This window comes from Podarcis raffonei, chromosome 8, assembly GCF_027172205.1.
Source record: "Podarcis raffonei isolate rPodRaf1 chromosome 8, rPodRaf1.pri, whole genome shotgun sequence".
Taxonomy (NCBI): domain Eukaryota; kingdom Metazoa; phylum Chordata; class Lepidosauria; order Squamata; family Lacertidae; genus Podarcis; species Podarcis raffonei.
The window spans coordinates 90,985,024-91,002,131 of NC_070609.1; the positions used below are offsets into that span (position 1 = coordinate 90,985,024).

The 17,108-nt window shown below is 50.8% G+C and overlaps 1 protein-coding gene across 1 annotated transcript; it reads right to left on the reverse strand.

The window, feature by feature from the left end:
* Nucleotides 1-304: 304 nt before the first annotated feature.
* On the reverse strand, nucleotides 305-13,802 carry ANKRD23 (ankyrin repeat domain 23). Its single transcript, XM_053401546.1, has 9 exons — nucleotides 13,679-13,802; nucleotides 10,303-10,458; nucleotides 8,503-8,634; nucleotides 7,383-7,490; nucleotides 3,303-3,401; nucleotides 2,697-2,795; nucleotides 2,487-2,585; nucleotides 1,656-1,754; nucleotides 305-914 (listed from the first exon to the last, which is right to left on the reverse strand). The coding sequence occupies exons 1-9, from the start codon at nucleotides 13,703-13,705 to the stop codon at nucleotides 810-812; spliced, it is 924 nt and encodes a 307-aa protein (XP_053257521.1). The 5' UTR covers nucleotides 13,706-13,802; the 3' UTR covers nucleotides 305-809.
* Between the last annotated feature and the right edge of the window lie 3,306 nt (nucleotides 13,803-17,108).

Sequence of the window (17,108 nt, forward strand, 5' to 3'; positions counted from 1 at the left end):
GCTAATGCCCTGCAACAGGCCCAGGCAGAGCAGTGGAGCATTGGGAGAAAAGCTGTGTGCTCCATGGCCTGCCCTGCACCCTCTAAGCTTGTGTGCCGCCCATCACCAGCACTGAAGTGAGAGTTGGCTGCCATTAACAACCAGCTTCTGGGAGCAGAATCAGGCTAGTGTGCCATCCTGTCCTTTGCCTAATGTCTGGCAGGGTGGGGGAGAATAGCCCTGCAGCCCCCCTCCTGGGTGTTCCTGTGCAGCATTCCCCTCACCTCCTGCTTGCCCTGCCTGATAGAGCTGCTTTGGGAGTTCCCACCTCCCTGTAATAAAAGCCTGCCTTTTCCTCCACCCTTCTCACTGGCCAGAGAGGACAGCGGGCTTCCCTGTTTCCAAAGAAAGACCATCATTCCACACATGCCCCAGATCACAGCCACAAGGATTCCAAGTGCCATCTCTTGTGCCTTAGTTTCTCCTCGGGTGACAGCCTCCACAGAGAGCCACAAGAGGGAGGGAGTTTGTCGCTCCACCAGGAAGAGCAAGTGGAGACAGGCCCAGCATGGCTGGCTCCCAGCTCACTCCGAGGAGCAGAAAACTGACCCTCAAAGCCTGTTGAGACAAAAGAGGGAGGCCTCGGGAATGACCTCTAAGCCTGAGGGTACCAAATAAGTACCTGGTGCCCCGCTGGCACCAGAGTCATGACGGGGTGGGGGCATATCTGCTGAAGGGCAAGGGGAGTGAGTTGGTCCCCAGCTGGTAGAGGGGTCGGGTGGAATGTCAGCTCACAGAGCCAGCACCCCACCACCCAAGGTCCCCCACTCTCAGCAGCTCCTGAGGGGGCCTCGCTGCCGGTTGGCACAGGCCTGCAGTGTCTCTCGGATGCCCATCTGCCAGTCTTTCACCAGGTCCACTGGAGTCACCGCCTCCTGCCAGAACAAAAAATGGCATCAGTCAGCTCTGCCTGCCTCTCTGCTTCCTGCCTCAAGCTGGAAGGCCAGGAAGAGGCAGAAAGAAGCCTTCCAATCTCTCTGTTGGGGTGGGGGACTGAGACATGCCAGGTGTTGTGGCAGGACTGACCACAGGGCAGCAGGCTGCACCCTGGACAGCTGCAGCTCCCCTGCTCCCCACACTACAGGCTCAGCCTGTTTGGGCTTCTTGACAGATGGGATGGCAGGCTATGGCACAGGCCCACCGCTGGCTGCAGAAGGCAGGCAACGGGGGCTTTTCTCGCCCAAGCAGCCCCCTCCACCCGTCCTCATTGGGCATCAGCTTAGTTCGCCCTCTGCCAGTAAATTTGCCTGGGCTTCCGAGTGCAGGTATGGACACTCATTAAAAAAGCCCTCTATACTGGGAAGTTACATGGTGCTGAGAAGGGTTATAGACTGACCTTTGCCCTGAACTGCTACCTTTCTATGTGAAGGGCCCTTTTATGCAGGAGCATTTAGCATCTGAAGCTATCACCTGCTATGATACAGCCCAGACACAAGTTTACAGACTCAGTGAGCCTACAGTAGACTAGGCCTCAGAGTGGTGTAGAAAGCAAATGGTACATTTGCACCAAGGAACAGTGCCACCAGATCCGCCCAAGCTCTGGGGGCCCAAGGCTCTTCCCTGCTTACTGCCCATTCTGAAAGGGTGGTAAAACCTCTCCGCTGTCCATGCCTCACCTCATTCTGGATGGCCAGGTTTGCCCCGTACATCAGCAGCGTCTTCACAGCCTTGAAGCGTCCCAGCCTGACTGCGTCGTGAAGGGGCGTGTCTCCTTCCTGGGCATGGGGAGGCAGAGTAAGTGCGCCTGGCCTCCTCCACACCAGGGCCAGTTAAGGGCAGATTCTTAGCTTGGCAGAAGAGCTGCTGCTTTGCATGCAAAAGGATCTCTGGGTCAATCTCCAGCTAAAAGGATCCCAGGCTAGGAAAAAGCCCCGCCGGAAGTCTCAAGGACCCACGGAAAATGGCAATGAACAAACTGACCTGGGCTAGAAGGATGAATGCTCCAAGTCAGTAAAAGGAGGGCTGTGTGCAGAGTGTGTCAGATAAAAAATAATCTGTGTCTTGCATATATTATGCAAACAAGCGCAATTGCTTTTATTTTGCATAATTCCTTCTGCGAAAGCAAAGAGCTCACTGTGAGGCAAGGGCCATTTCTGAAAGTGCTTGAGGATTCACCCCAAAGTGCCTGGAAGGAAAGACCATCAGAAGAGTCCTGCAGCTGGATCAGGCCAAAGGCTCCTCTGGTCCAGCATCCCATCCTCAATGGCCATCCAGACACCAAAGAAACCTGAGCAGCCCCTCACTCCTCGCAGGGGCTTCCCAGTATTCAGAGGCGTAGCTCCTCTGGCGGCAGGGAGAGAACTCAGCTGCTGAACTCGGGAGGGTGACTGCTGCCAGCTCGCCTCCCAAAAGCAGCGCAGACTTTCGGGCAGAGCCAGAATGAGGGCTTGGCCACCCCCGCTGCTCCCCACAGCCCAGAGGCAGAGGCCACCCCCTCCATCTTGTACCTTGTCTTGCGCATTGATGTTTGCCCCGCAGGCAATGAGGTGCTCTGCGCAGTCGCTGTGCCCCGTCCGGACGGCCACGTGCAGGGGGGTGCTCCACAGCTGCCAGAGAAAGAGAATCCCTCAGAGCCCACCCCGTTGTCCTGGTGGGGACTCCGTCACGGAGGCAGCGCCCCCCGGATGGGGCAGGCAGCATTGGCTGAGGTGGCTCACCTTGTCCCGTGTGGAGATCTTGGCTCCCCTGCCCATCAAGCGCTTGAGGATCTCCAGGTGCCCCCCACGACAGGCCCAGAGCACAGGGGTCGCGTCCAGCTGCGTCAAAGCAGAGCCCACTCATTACAGGGAGAAGGTTATTTGGGGCACAAGAAAGTCTGGCTGCACAGGAGCGGGGAGGTGGGGAAGGGCAGTCTGGCATAAAGCAGCCTTCGCCAATAGGCGCCTGCCACATTTCGGACTACAAATCCCAGCATCTTCATCATCATGCAGCCGTGCTGGCTGGGGCTCTTGGGAGCTGTGCTCTAAAGCATCTGGAGGGCACCAGGTTGGCAAAGAGAATGGTGGGGTGGGTGTACCCTTCCTACTTTTTGGAAAGGGTCCCAGCCTCTCCCTCCCTGCCTCTCTTTCCCTCTTCAACCACTAGAGCTTCAACAAGGCAGGAGAGCGCATGCCTGTCCTCTGGGCTGGAATCCTGGCCCCGACGACAGCCAACCTGGCTTGCTCCTGCTTTTTAGCGTTTTTAAGCCAGTGAGTGAAGTTAAAGTAGCGATTGATGGGTATGTTTTCTCCAGCAGCAAGTGTCAGGAATCCCTGGGAGCTCACCATGTCTCTTGGCTCCAGCTTGGCCCCAGCTTCCAGCAGCTTGTCCACGATCTCTGCATGGCCCCGCAAGCAGGCCCGGTGCAGGGCTGTACATCTGAACTGCAGGAGGACACACAAAGGAGCACCTTAGTTTGAAGGCTCGGCACCCTGCAGCCTGCCCACCCCTTTCACATCCACCCCTGAGGGTCTTCTGTGATGGATACTTGGCACAGCCCATCAAGCCAAAACAGCATCTCCTGGGGCAAGGGATCTCCTTCCTAGTGCAGAACTGCACATTACTCTAGGATAGCCTTTGCCAGCCTAGTGCCCTCCAGACGGTTTCAGTTACAACTCCCATCAGCCACAGCCAGCACTGGAGAGCACCAGGTTGACAAGGGCTGCTCTAGCAAATGCAGACCTTTGTCAAAGTCATGCGACTTGAGGGACAGGGCAATGGGATGTTTGCAGGGGAGAACGGCTGGGAAGAAGGGCGCTTAAGCTTTCCCCTTCCACTGATTCCCCCTCTCCATGGGTATCTCCACCCTCACTGCCAGGCTTATAGCCCAGCAGAGGAAGCACTTCAGGGTAGGCGGACCTGGAATAAGGATGTGGCAGGGAGGGAATTCTCCTTTGCAGGGGATTTTACCCCTGCAGTGAAACACATTTGCCTACAGAGAAACTGGTGATCAGAGCCACATAGCAGCTTTGACAAGCATTTGTTACTTTGGGGTTGGGGGAAGATAGCTTCATTCACCATAAACCATGACATTTTGAATCCCCTCCAAACCAATGGCAAAGTTTTGTAGTTGTTTTGTAGGTTTTTGATACATCAAACAGAGGTTCATAGTTGATACTGTATATCAATTACTCAGTTTGGGGGGCTACAAAACGTGGGGTTCATGCTACAAAAACCCATGAAACGACTACAAAAGTTCAGCACCTGTATGGAGGGGACCCAAAATCTTGGGGTTCGTAGTGAATGAAGCTGGGGAATACCAAAGGGGAAGTTTTATTTCCACCAGGGGGTTGTCTGCTTCTGGTGCAATGCAGCTTAAAAAGTTGCTGAGCAACTATCTCCATGTGAACATATTGTGCAGGCATAGTCTGCCTCTGACTGCCAGATACCGAGAATCAAAAGTGGGGAAGAGAGGGCTCTTGTGCTCAGATCCTGCTTGCGGGTTTCCCACAGACATCTGGCTGGCCCCTGTGAGAACAGGATGCTGGACTAGAGGGGCCACTGGCCTGATCCTGCAGCAGGCTCTTCACCAAGACGTTAAACGATGGAATCTGTCCCACACAATGTAGTGATGCCACCAACTTGGATGGCTTTACAAGAGGACAGGACAAATTCATGGAGGAAGACAAGGCTCTCCTTGGCTGCTGGCCACAAGGGCTAGCATGACTCTGAATGGCGACTGCTGGCCATCGCACGCAGAGAGACATCTGGCTTGGCCACTAAGAGAACAGGATGCTGGTGGGCCTTTGGCCTGATCCTGCAGCCACGCTCCACTTGCACTCTTGTGGATGTATATTTTTGATACAAGCACCTATCAAAACTGCAGATAGCAAAGGGCCATCTTAGCAACCATTCATCGCGTGAGAGAGAAGCAAGAACCACACTTCTGAGGTGATGCCTGGCACAAAACACCTGGAATTTTAAAACCATCCTTTGGGAATGATGGTTTTCCATTGATGCAGATTTAGACAGATGTAATCAATCAACTCAAACTCATGCATTGAATCAACTAAGATGGCTTTAGTGAGGCAGCTGGTGCTGCCTTTAGGGATGGCTTTAGTGAGGCAATGGTGCATCTGCGGCTGGATCTTGGGGTTGTTGGCACATGGGGGGGGGCAATCAAATGACCATCCCAGAAAGTGGCAGCTGATAGAAGAAGTGACCAAAAGGCCCGACGTTGGTCCCTGAGCTGGCAGGGGTACCCCAGGCCCCTCCAGAACTGGCGCTCATCACCGCAGCAACATCCTTCCTTTCAACTTATTTTTTATAGTTGGGGTGGAAGCCTGAGCTCATGTTGTTATTTTTACTGTAAAATATATTATCCTCTTCTACCAAAATGAGGCTATTCCAAAGTAAATGTGCTTTTGCATCAGGGCAGGAGGAAAAGCAAACTCAATTTTATTCCGGGAGTTTAAGTGAGTTTGGAATGCAAATGCTGAGTCTTTTTGTTTTTCATCATCAGAGCTGGCAAACTGCTTTTTGCTGCTCTTTGGTCTAAAGCATCAGGAATGTGGAAGTGCTTATAATGCAGGCAGGGGGCGAAGGAGGGAAATGCTAATTGTGTGTTTCATAACTGCGCGTCTAAAGGGGGTTCCCCATAAGACCATTCAATCCAACCAAAGAAAACCAAGGCAGCTGCCTCCAGCGGAGAGAATCCTGGGGAGCAATTTGGGGGGGGCCCTGATTCCAGCGAACTTAAGTGGACTTAAGTGAAATGATCTAAAACAACCACACTCCCCAGAGATCTCCTGCAGAGTGAGCGAGAGTTGCGCAATATCAGGTTGGTTCCTTTCAGTGGGGCTTGTGCAAGAGAACGTCCCAGGGGATTGTGCCCTTTAAGGCTGAATAAAAGGGGAGGTGCTTTTTGGCTCTTGACACCAATATATCTTGGGCAAATTTGCCTCTCTCTCCCTGGTTGATGATCTCTGGCGGGCTAGGGTCAAAAGTGAGAGTTGTTTCCTAGTTCTGCTGGATCTCTCAGCGGCCTTTGACACCATCGACCATAACATCCTTCTGGACCGTCTAGAGGGGCTGGGAGCTGGGGGCACTGTTATACGGTGGTTCTGCTCCTTCTTCCTGGGTTGTGTCCAGAAAGTGGTGTTGGGGGATGAGTGTTCAAGATGCCTGGGCTCTCACTTGTGGGGTGCCTCAGGGTTCCGTCCTCTCCCCCATACTTTTTAATATCTATATGAAGCCGCTGGGAGAGATCATCAGGGGGTTGGGGCTGGGTATTCATCAATATGCAGATGATACCCAGCTCTACCTCTCTTTCAAATCAGAACCAGTGAAGGCAGTGAAGGTCCTGTGTGAGTGTCTGGAGGCGGTTGGAGGGTGGATGGCAGCTAACGGATTGAGGTTGAATCCTGACAAGACAGAAGAACTCTTTTTGGGGGATAGAAGGCGGGCGGGTGTGGAGGAGTCCCTGGTCCTGAATGGGGTAACTGTGCCCCTGAAGGACCAGGTGCACAGCCTGGGAGTCATTTTGGACTCACAGCTGTCCATGGAGGCGCAGGTCAATTCTGTGTCCAGGGCAGCTGTCTACCAGCTCCACCTGGTACGCAGGCTGAGACCCTATCTGCCTGCAGACTGTCTCGCCAGAGTGGTGCATGCTCTGTTATCTCCCGCTTGGACTACTGCAATGCGCTCTACGTGGGGCTACTTTTGAAGGTGACCCGGAAACTGCAATTAATCCAGAATGCGGCAGCTAGACTGGTGACTGGGGGCAGCCTCCAAGACCATATAACACCGGTCTTGAAAGACCTACATTTGCTCCCAGTATGTTTCCAAGCACAATTCAAAGTGTTGGTGCTGACCTTGAAAGCCCTGTATACCTGTCCTGTATACCTGAAGGAGCGTCTCCACCCCCATTGTTCAGCCCGGACACTGAGATCCAGTGCCAAGGGCCTTCTGGTGGTTCCCTCATTGCGAGAAGTGAGGTTACAAGGAACCAGACAGAGGGCCTTCTCAGTAGTGGCGCCCACCTTGTGGAACACCCTCCCTTCAGATGTGAAGGAAATAAGCAGCTATCCTATCTTTAAAAGACATCTGAAGGCAGCCCTGTTGAGGGAAGTTTTTAATATTTAACGCTGTGCTGTTTTTAACACTTGATTGGCAGCCGCCCCAAGTGGCTGGGGAAACTCAGCCAGATGGGTGGGGTATAAATAATAAATTATTATTATTATTATTATTATTATTATTATTATTATTATTATTATTTTATTCCTTCGCTAATATCCTCCACCCCAGCTGCCATCCTTGCCTTTGCCGTAGGCTCCCTGGACTGACCCCACCCCCCTTCCCTGTTTCATCATTAGGCAAATTCCGGATGGAAGCAGGAGGCTTGCATTTCTTAGCACCCCCTTTACCTTGTCATGAGCATTGGGGTCCCCTCCATCTGCCAGGTATTTCTCAATGACAGGAATCCGGTTCTCCAGTGCCGCTTGAAGAAACTGCACTGGACCCACAGGCTCTGTCTATAGAGGAGAGGGACAGGAGTCAAACTCTGCTTTTCCACAAGGTGCCTGTCCCCCTTTGAAGAGAGGGGGCACTCAGTCTGCCTTGTCCACCTTCACCCCACCCCAAAACTAAGCAGTACTACTGCTACCTACTACTACTACTAATAATAATAATAGGGTTTTTTCACTGAACAATGTACAAATTCTGTTTAAATAATTAATAATTTTACTACTAATAATTCTACTAATAATTTTACTTATAAAAAGAAAGGTTTAGTTGGTGCCTCAGAGATAACAATATGGCTGTTCCATTGCAAAGTCTGCCGCCAACTTGCTTAGCCCTGAAGGTGGATGGGCAGGGACAGCCCTACCATTAGGCAGAGGGAGGCATCTGCTTCAGGTGCCAATGCTGGTGGGCAGAGCATCCATCTCCCACCATTCCCCTGGGGACCCTGAAGCCAGCCTCTGCTCCCAGGGATGCAGCAGAAGACACTGTCCTGCTGGTGGTGTGGAAGGTGAAACTTGAATTCCGGGTGTGGAATGTGATGGCACCATCTTGCCCTTTGCTTCAGGTAGCAAAATGTCTTGTCCCAGCCCTATAAAGGGGACCTGGGTATATTGAATGAGTTCCTATGAGAGATGCACCAGCCCCCAATTAATTTAGGGCTTGCAAGGGGGCAGCACTTTGAATTGCACCCAAAAATAAATTGGAAGCTGTCTTACGATGGGACCCAGTTGGTAACCTGGGCACCATAGTAGCTCGCAAGTGCTGATCACAGGCAGTCCCACAGGCAGTCTATCTGGGATGCTACCCAAGCATGGATACCTGTGACAAGACCAGGTTTTTCTGAGAAGAGATGCAATTGGTGGTGCACCAACGCAAGAACCTTTGGGGGATGAATGCCTGCCCAGCTAGGTCCAAGCCACAGACTTCCTCTTGCAGGGGAAGCGCAGCCCCCTCCCTCCAAAGCAGTGTGTCAAGGCTACCCCTGTGCTGCAGCACACAGTCTTCTGGCAAAGCCAGACTCACCATCACTTCTGGCTCCCGTTCTTTGGGGCGGACCACTTTCTTCAACCTCTTCTTATTCTTGCGAAGCTTGACAATCGCCTCCAAGTCCTGCAGGCTGTCTAGCTTCAGCCTGGAATTGCTGAGTGTCTCAAGCTGGAAAGGAGACGGGGGAAAGGAGACGTGTGGGCAACCGGCTTCCCCCACAGCACCTGCCGCAGTGGGGGAGGGGAGGCCTGGGACACCCAGTGGGAGAGCTTTGCCGCACCCCCTTGGAAAGCTTCCATTCATTTCAGTGGGGTTTGTGCAGGGCTGCTTTGCAGCAGGGAGGTGTTTGCTTGTCTGCCACAGTTCAAATTATCCTGCCACTCTTCCTGGTGCTCACTGTATTCAGGAGACTGCCCCACATTGCTTCACAGTAAACTGGGGTGGAGAGTGGGATCCAGCCACTGGCCAGGATGCTGACAGCCCTCAACCCGCATGGGCCACTTGGGGTGCAGCCACCCACCTGGCATCCTCTTGACAGGGAACAGCTGCAACTGCTTTTGGGCAGGACCCGGCTCCATGCAGGGGCTCCGACTGAGAGCTCCCGAGTAGAACCAGACCCAGATAGAGACCTGCATTCCGTGCCAAATGTAAAAGGCACCGAACACAAGCCAAGGAGTCATCAGGAGTGCCCTTTCAGGCTCCCAATTGTCTGTTGCTTTCTTGAAAAAAATGTTTTGTTATGAATGTGTTTGCTGCCCTGAACTCCTTTAGGAGGAAAGACAGGATATAAATTCAATCCATCAATAAGTGACGAGACCAGAGATTCACTGAAGACTGGATTAAATTCACAGATTATATGAAAACTATATGTGATGACCAGATAACGTTTGTAAGCTTTCAGGAAGCTCTGTGAGAATGTATGGTAGAAATATTGTTTAAAAAATAAGGTAAATTAGGATATTATTGTAGTGTAATATTAAATTAAGAAATGCGTAGGAAGTGATTAAGACGGAGAATTATCTGACATGTTGGTGGAAGTAAAAAAAAAGATGTTGGTGATAAATTGGATGGTTTGTTTTGTATAGTTTTATATTGGAAAACTAATAAAAAATATATATTAAAAAAAAGAGAGAAACACTGGTGTAGACGAGCCATTGCATTGCTATTCCAGATCTGTATTCATATAGATTGCTCAACCATCCTCTAGAATGTGCTCTAGCCACTTCCTTTTCTGTGGCCTACCTCTCTTTTGTAGGAATCAGCTTTATCACTTTCACTCTCTCCTCCCCAAATATCATTGCCTTTACACTGGTTTACACACATACTCCAAACTGCTATAGGAGGCAGGGCGTGTGTGGTGATCACATTCAGAGAATACAGTGCAGGGAGTATTTAGATCTTTCCCCACATATAGTAGTCCCATAGCATTTCCCCCTCCCCACATTGGAGTCTGGGGGGAAGTGGGGTGGACCTGCCCAGTTGACTACATTGAGTTAGAAATCTGGAAGCAGAGCTGCTCTTCCAATTCCAGCTTCAAGCAGAACTGCCTAGATTTGCTGCTGCTAAATCATCCATGTCTGGAAGCACCTTTGATCTTTCAAGTGCCATGTGATGCCTTGGGAACGCAGGTCAGCCTCTGGCTCAGCTGCGTGAAGAGATCCCAGGTGCACACCTTTGCGTTGTCTGTTTAGCCCATTGACTGCTGGGGGACTAAGAAACAGCTGGCCAGCTGGCTTGCCAGACAAGAGCCTTCTTGTCCACTAGTGCCCCCTTGTGGCTGCGGGGGAGACAGGCCCCTGCCCACCCCCCACGAGCAAGGTGGAACTTCTCACCCACCTTTTTCTTCTTCGCATCTTCTGCCTTCTGCCTTTCCTTGCTGACTGCTTCCCACACGCCTGCCGGGCCTGACCGCCATCTCTCTGGCTCCCTGGCCGCGCTTCCTGCCAGCACTTCAAAACCTCTCCCTTTCTCGTCATGTCGTTCGCCACTTACCTGGCGGGAGAAGGAAAAAGGCAGGAGCATGAGGACTGCCTTGGGCCCCTCCCTCTCTTCCAGCAAAGTGTCTACATCCCTCCTTCTGGCCGCAAATTCTGGTGGTGGGTGTCAACAGCTCAGCTGTGGAGCATCTCTTTGCATGCAGAAGGTGCAGGTTCAATCCCCACCATCACCAGGTAGGGCTGGGAATGTCTCCTGCCTGAAACTCTGGAGACCTGCTGCCTGAAAGCACTGACATCACTGAGCTCACTCACTATAAGGCAGTTTCTTGTGCTGCTGGGATTGTAGCCTCTGTGGTACAGAGGGTTAGAGGGTTGCACTAGGACCTGGGAGACCACACTCAGCTGTGAAACTCACTGGGTCCCCCACCTTGATCTCCTTGTTGGAAGGAGGTGATATAAAGACAGTAATGACAGCAATGAATTCATAAAATGGACCAGGGCAGGAGGGCGGGAAACAGGGTGGGAGGGAGAGGGAGGGCCCCAGGTTTTGCAGGTGTACAAAATAACTTAAGGAGGTCATCTCACAAATGCACCAAAGGTGCACAATCTACCTCAGTTGCATCAGAATCCACAGCAGCCTACCTGGCCCCAGAGCGCCCATTGAAGTTCTTGAGCTGCTCTTAAGCTCCCACCCTGCCTACAGCCAGTTGCTCCCTCAGCCCAGTTTATATGTTTCTGCAAGTGCTGATCCACCTTGCTCTCCCGCCAAGTGGAAAGGGTGCCTGGTGCCAGGGACAAACTTGCAACATTCCCCCCCTCCCTGCCGCCTGCTCCTCCTGGCCCTGATGAAGCAACTTCTATTTATATGGAGATGTATATAAGCAGCAGCCCCTGGCTCAGGAACACACATCATGTGCGGCGAATGCTCCCTCCTCCCGCAAGGGCAAAGTCAGCACTGTCCACCACAGGGCCGACGAGAGACATTTGGGCGCCTGAGGCAGGACATCTCCAGGCTGGAAAATCCCCAGGCACTAGCAGGTGACTGGGAACAGCCGCTGGGCAAACTTCATTCCGATGACCCCCAGGCTCTCATGCCCGTCCCAGTCATTGCAAGAGGGCGATCATTTCCTGACTGCTTGTAGCGCAGCGTGGTCTGCCCACACCCAGCCTCACGCTCTCCCTGGCCAAAGGAAAACGTGCTGCTTGAGATGTCCATACAGAGACAACAGGAGACATGTTGGCAGCGAGGCAGAAAACCCAAACACCTAAGAGCCCTTCAAGTCCAGCATCCTGTTGGAGAACATGCCTTTAGGAAGCCCAAAGGGAAACCAGCAAGAAGCACTGGGGGTCCTGGACTCTGGGAAGCAGAAGAGAGCCAGTGGGGTGGGGTGGAACTGGGCTCAGTCCTGGGAACTCGGGGCTTACATTCAGTCACGAAGCTTACTGGGTGACCCCGGGACCAGACACGGCCTCTCAGCCTCACCTACTTCACAGGGTTGTTGTATTAAACAAGGAGCAGGGAGAACCATGTGTGTCACCTTCAGCTCGGAGGGTGGGGTGGAGTTGGGCTATAAACGTAGCAGATTAATTGTTGAATAAACTCTCCTGGCTTGCAATGGCTTATGCCATCACTAGTACCCACTGATAGCCTCATCCTCCAGGAATTAGTCCATTCCTCTTTTAAAGCCTCCATTATGCTTCCTTTCCAATATATATATTGCAAATACATTTGGTTGCCTGGGATGGAATCCAAAGGGTGTCCCCTCCCCTCCCCCCACCTTCTTCTGGGGTTGGCACTAAAAAGTCTTGCTGCACCTTCCAGGCTCTGCTCCTGCCCTTTCTTGATTCTCCCCTCCCCCACTTTCAGAGGACCCCCCTGAAGCTTGGCAGGGATGACCCCAGAAATAATGAAGGCAGCCTACAGGTTAGAAAACACACCCACACCCTTAAATAGTGTTTCAACATGTGCCACTGAGGCAGCCCCCCCCCCCCGGCTGCGCAGCACCTGAGCATAACATTGCCAGAGTAATGTGATAGCTTCTAGGCCTTGCTGCTGCCACAGGCCAAGCATGAACGGAATGGCTCTTTTCTCCCCAGTTTCAGTCACTCCAGCGCGGTCAGCGGCTCCCTTCCTTCTTAGGTCTCCAGGGAAGAGGGCACCCAGAGGTCTTGGGTGACCTCCATGAGGCAGCAAGCAGAGCTTCAGCTGGACACAGCAGCCAAAATAAGACACCAGCTGCAGCGCCAGGCCTAGCAGGCCTGTTTGTGACATCCTTCCCATCTGCACATATAAGGCAGTTGAAGGAGTTCGTTCACTGTCTCAGCTCATTCAGCAAAGGAACATAGGAGTCTGCCTTCGACCGATCCATCTAGCTCACCATTGCCTGCACTGACTGACAGCAGCATTCGGGGGGGGGTGTCAAGCAGGTTCTCGCCCAGCCCCACACCTGGAGATTCCGTTGGGGACTGAACTAGGGACCTTCCGCATGCAAGGCAGATACTCCACCTCTGAGCCACGACCCGTCCCTTGACAGCAAATTTAATTGTTGTTGTTTCATACAAGAGACTTCCTCAGCCCCACCTGGAGATATGGGGCATTGACCCTAGAGCCTTCAGGTGGGCCACCGTGGAGCTACAGCAGGCACACCCCCATCACCTGCAGGTCGGCAGTATTGTACGGCATTCCTATTGAAATGAGCGCCATTCTAAATTCGCATCTATACAACTAAATGACCATATGGAAATGTTAGGCAAACTGCTGGCCCTTTTGTCTTCTTTGGGGGGCAATGCATAGCTGGCCACCCCAACCCACACCGCCTGACACTTGGAGTGTGACTCCCCCGCCCTGCCCCCGCAGTCTGGAGCAGTCCTGGATCAGAGAACCTTCCCACCCAAATAAGGTCTATGGCAGGTGTGGAAATAAAGCACATTGGAGCCTTTGAGTAGATTTCTAGGTGATGTGCAGTATGCCTGCAAGGGGTTCTAACTAATTGCCTCAACAATTGCAACACTCCAGCTCAGTCCTGGTTCTGGTCACAAATTCCTGGGCTGAGCAGACACTCACAGAGACATCCTGTTCCTTAATTCTCAACGCACACATGCCTGGCACCAGACTGTTTTGCACCAAACTGTGGCTGGTGTACCTCAAGGCTCTCATTAAAAAAACAAGAGTCACAGCCTGCCGTTTGCCCATCTCTGAGCTGAGCGCCCATCCCACTACTCCCAGTTTGCTCTGGATTGCCCTCAGCCCCCCACCCCACCCCTCCATCGCTTACCAACTGCTGAATGCTGAAGATCTCCATGGTCCCCCCTACCTCAGAGCCACAACGCTCACTCCTTGGCCGCCAGGCACAGCAGCTGTTTTTATTCCACCCGGGGGGGGGGGAGGCTGCCTTTGGGCTTTGCTCCAAAGCTCTCCCTCCCCTCCAGCAAACTGGATAATTCAGGTGCCATGTCACGCGGGCTAAAATAACTTCATAGTTTAAAGGTTTCCAGAGCTTGCAATGGGATTCCCAGGTCCAGAGTGGGAAACGTGTGCAATTGTTTGGAATGAGAAGAGCTCCAGATAAATCAGAGCCGTTGGGAGTCCCATGACATTGGGCACAGGCTCTCTACCGCCATGCTACTTGCTCCCAAGGGTGCTGCACTGGCTGCCAATAAGCTACCGGCCCCGCTTCAACGTTGTTGGCCTTGACACACAAAGCCTGGACCAGCTGGAGGCCAAAGTGCCATAGGAAGCTGCCTTAGACCAAGTCAGCCCATTAGCCTATCAAGCTCAGTGTTGCCTACACAGACTGGCAGAGTTTCAGGCAGGGGGCATTCCCAGATCTGCCTGCAGATGCCGAGGGTTGGACCAGAGCAGATGCTCTGCTGCTGTGCTGTGGCCCCTGCCCAGTTGCCGGCAGGGACGCCTTCCCCAGAACTTGCACTCTGGATTCAGGGTTGGTTAAAGAAGCGGGGAGCAGGTGCCCATGTGTACAGGCAGGTGGAGTGAAGCCTGGATCCAAAAAGCTACAGCCCAGACGGCAGCCTCTGCCTCCTGTGGATTTGCAGATAGTTGAGCAGAAGAGATCCTCCCAGAGCAGTTTAACAACCAATCCCTTTTCACAGGGGACTCTGGGAATTGTAGCTCTGCCAGGGGAACAGGGGGTCTCTAACAACTCTCAACACCCTTAACAAAGCACAGCTCCCGGGACTTCCGGGTTAGCGCCATCGACTAATGGCGGATTCCCTCTGAGCTCCGGAGGGAATCGGCTCCGCAGGATTGGGTCTGGCCGCTGCGGCGACGCAGGGACCCTCAAAAATCACAGGCGGTGAAGCCTGTGAACCTGGTGACTCGGCGGGCACCATTTGCGCCCCCCCGACCTGCGAAGGAGCCTTTTTAAAGGCTTCGGAACGGGGGACGGGGTGAGTGGCGCGGTGCTGAGAGTCGACTGCTTCTCCTGCAGAGTGAAGCCGCATTGCCATGGTCGGAGAGCGCTGACTTCTTCTTGTGAACAATTGGATTCTAAAAGTAACAACCCGTGAGTATTACGGAAATTGGAACTGTAAAGAAATTTTTTTTTAAGAATTAGGCACGATCGGGGAAGGTGTAAAAAGGAAGTCTGCCTCCCCGTCTTGTAAACAAGTTAAAGCAAGGACCTGCTAACTAAGGTCGAGAGAACCTCTTTCTTCCTTCTTTGGTAAAAGGCTTTAATTTCATGGTTTGGCAGTATAAGAAATCTTGCTGGAGGATAAAGAGCTAATTTTGGGAGCTGAAGTGCCACCCTCCCAGACCCGGGAGTGTTCCGCGAGAGAGCCTGTTGATGAGGTACTAAAGAGTTTGACAGCTGTCAAATTAGCTGTCAAGACGGAAAAAGAGAACTTTGTTTCTGTTGCTTCTGCTGGTTATATCTGTTACAATTTTGTTACAATTTGCTGAAAACAAGGAAGAACTGATACAAACTAACTGGATTTTTGGATTTGAACTGGAATGAATATTAAGAAACCAAAATCCCTCTAGAGGGGGTTTTGGGACATTACAAGAATGGCTGGAAGGGGGAGAATTCAGGCTGAATTGGACAGAGTCTTTGTTCTCTTAGGAAAGTTACAAGGCCAAATTGATGTTTTGGCTATAAATGTTACAACTCTGGACTCAACTGTAAACAATATCATTGAATCTGATAAGGATTTGAATCAGGAAGTTTATTCAACTGAACAGAAAGAGAAACTTGACAACTTTGAGAATTTGGAGGAGACATATGTTGTCCCTGAAGAAAAGGAAGGAGGAGCTGTAATTCTGCAGATGATGAAGGAGGACTTGAGGTCTGACATGATGGTAATGAAGGAAAATAAGAACTTGATGTGGAAAATCTGGCCTGAATTGGAGATTGAAAAAAGGAGAGATCTCCTTATGTGGAGATCTGAAGACTCCTTATGTGGAGATCTGAAGGATTACAAATTTGCTTAAGGTGGAGGTTGGAGCCTCGGGGACATTTGGACTTGAAAGGAGTAAGAAACAAGATTTGGGCTCCACTTTTAAGTATGGAGGACTGGTTGGAAGAAACATGGATCCTGAAGGGCCAGAGCTTCTCCGAGATTTGGTGTTTAATTTTAAGGACAATCAAAAAAACCGGCGGAGAGGAATTGAGAGAGAATTAAGAGCCTCGGATGTGAGATCTCCAGGCAAATACTAGATTAAGACTGATGGACATTTGTTGGGGACTGAAACCGGGAAAGGGGGGGTTGGAGTTTGGGAATCCAAAGGGTACATAATTATAATGTATTTTGTTTTTATTTTGTTTTTCTAATGTGTATGAAAATTGGGAAATTCGTGGAAGGGAATTTGGGTCGACTTTAGAAAGAATGTTTTAAGAATGTGTATTGATGTATAAGTATTGATGTTTAAGTTTGGATAAGGTAAAATTGGTTTTTTAAAATGAACTAAATTAAATGAAAATAAGGTTAGCAAAAATAAATTGAGGAAATGGATGAAAGAGAAAAAGTAAAATAATAATATGTTAAATTAAGTATAGAAATAGGTTAAAAATTATGGATAAGGATTTACTGAATTAACAATTTGAACTGGAATACAAGAAAGGGAGGTATGAGGAGGTCAGGGAAATATGTTATTGAAAAATAGGTATTGTGAACTTTATGTGTTTTTAATCTTTTTTGCTTTTTCCTTTTTGATTCTTTTTTATTGTATTAAATTTGAAAATCTTAATAAATATATTTTAAAAAAAACAAAAACAAAGCACAGCTCCCATTATTCTTTGAAGGGAAGCAACACCTGTTCACATGTAAGGTGTGGATGTGGTCTATGTCTACAATGTTTGATCATGCGTCATTGTTTTACCATTAAACCTGAGGATTTGGGGTTTTTTTATCGTGTTTGTAAGTTACCTAGGAAGCAGTTTTATATCAGACAAAAAAAAACTGAATGAATTAATAAGCTGGTTCAACAAGAGGGGAAATTTCAGAAGTAAATTACTCTCATGGACTGAATATAAATTACAAAAACACACGAGATCAATAACACTTAAGAGGATTACTGAAGAAATGAAGTAAGACCTTTGAGCAGCTGAAACCAGGCAGGGAAACTTGTGGCTGGTCAGATGCTGCCAGCCCAGCACCACCCAAAGCATCCAGGGAGCACCACGTTGGCGAAGGGTGTCCAAAACTGCCGCTCATTTGTTACTGTGGGCTGCACGGCTTCTCTTTCTA

Excerpts from the sequence above, each read along its gene's own strand:
- ANKRD23 (XM_053401546.1), bottom strand. The coding sequence starts at position 13,705 with ATGGAGATCTTCAGCATTCAGCAGTTG. Across the intron at positions 7,491-8,502 it reads AACGGGAGCCAGAAGTGATG|ACAGAGCCTGTGGGTCCAGT; the intron begins GTGAGTCTGGCT and ends TCTCCTCTATAG. Across the intron at positions 1,755-2,486 it reads ACATCAATGCGCAAGACAAG|GAAGGAGACACGCCCCTTCA; the intron begins GTACAAGATGGA and ends CCCCATGCCCAG.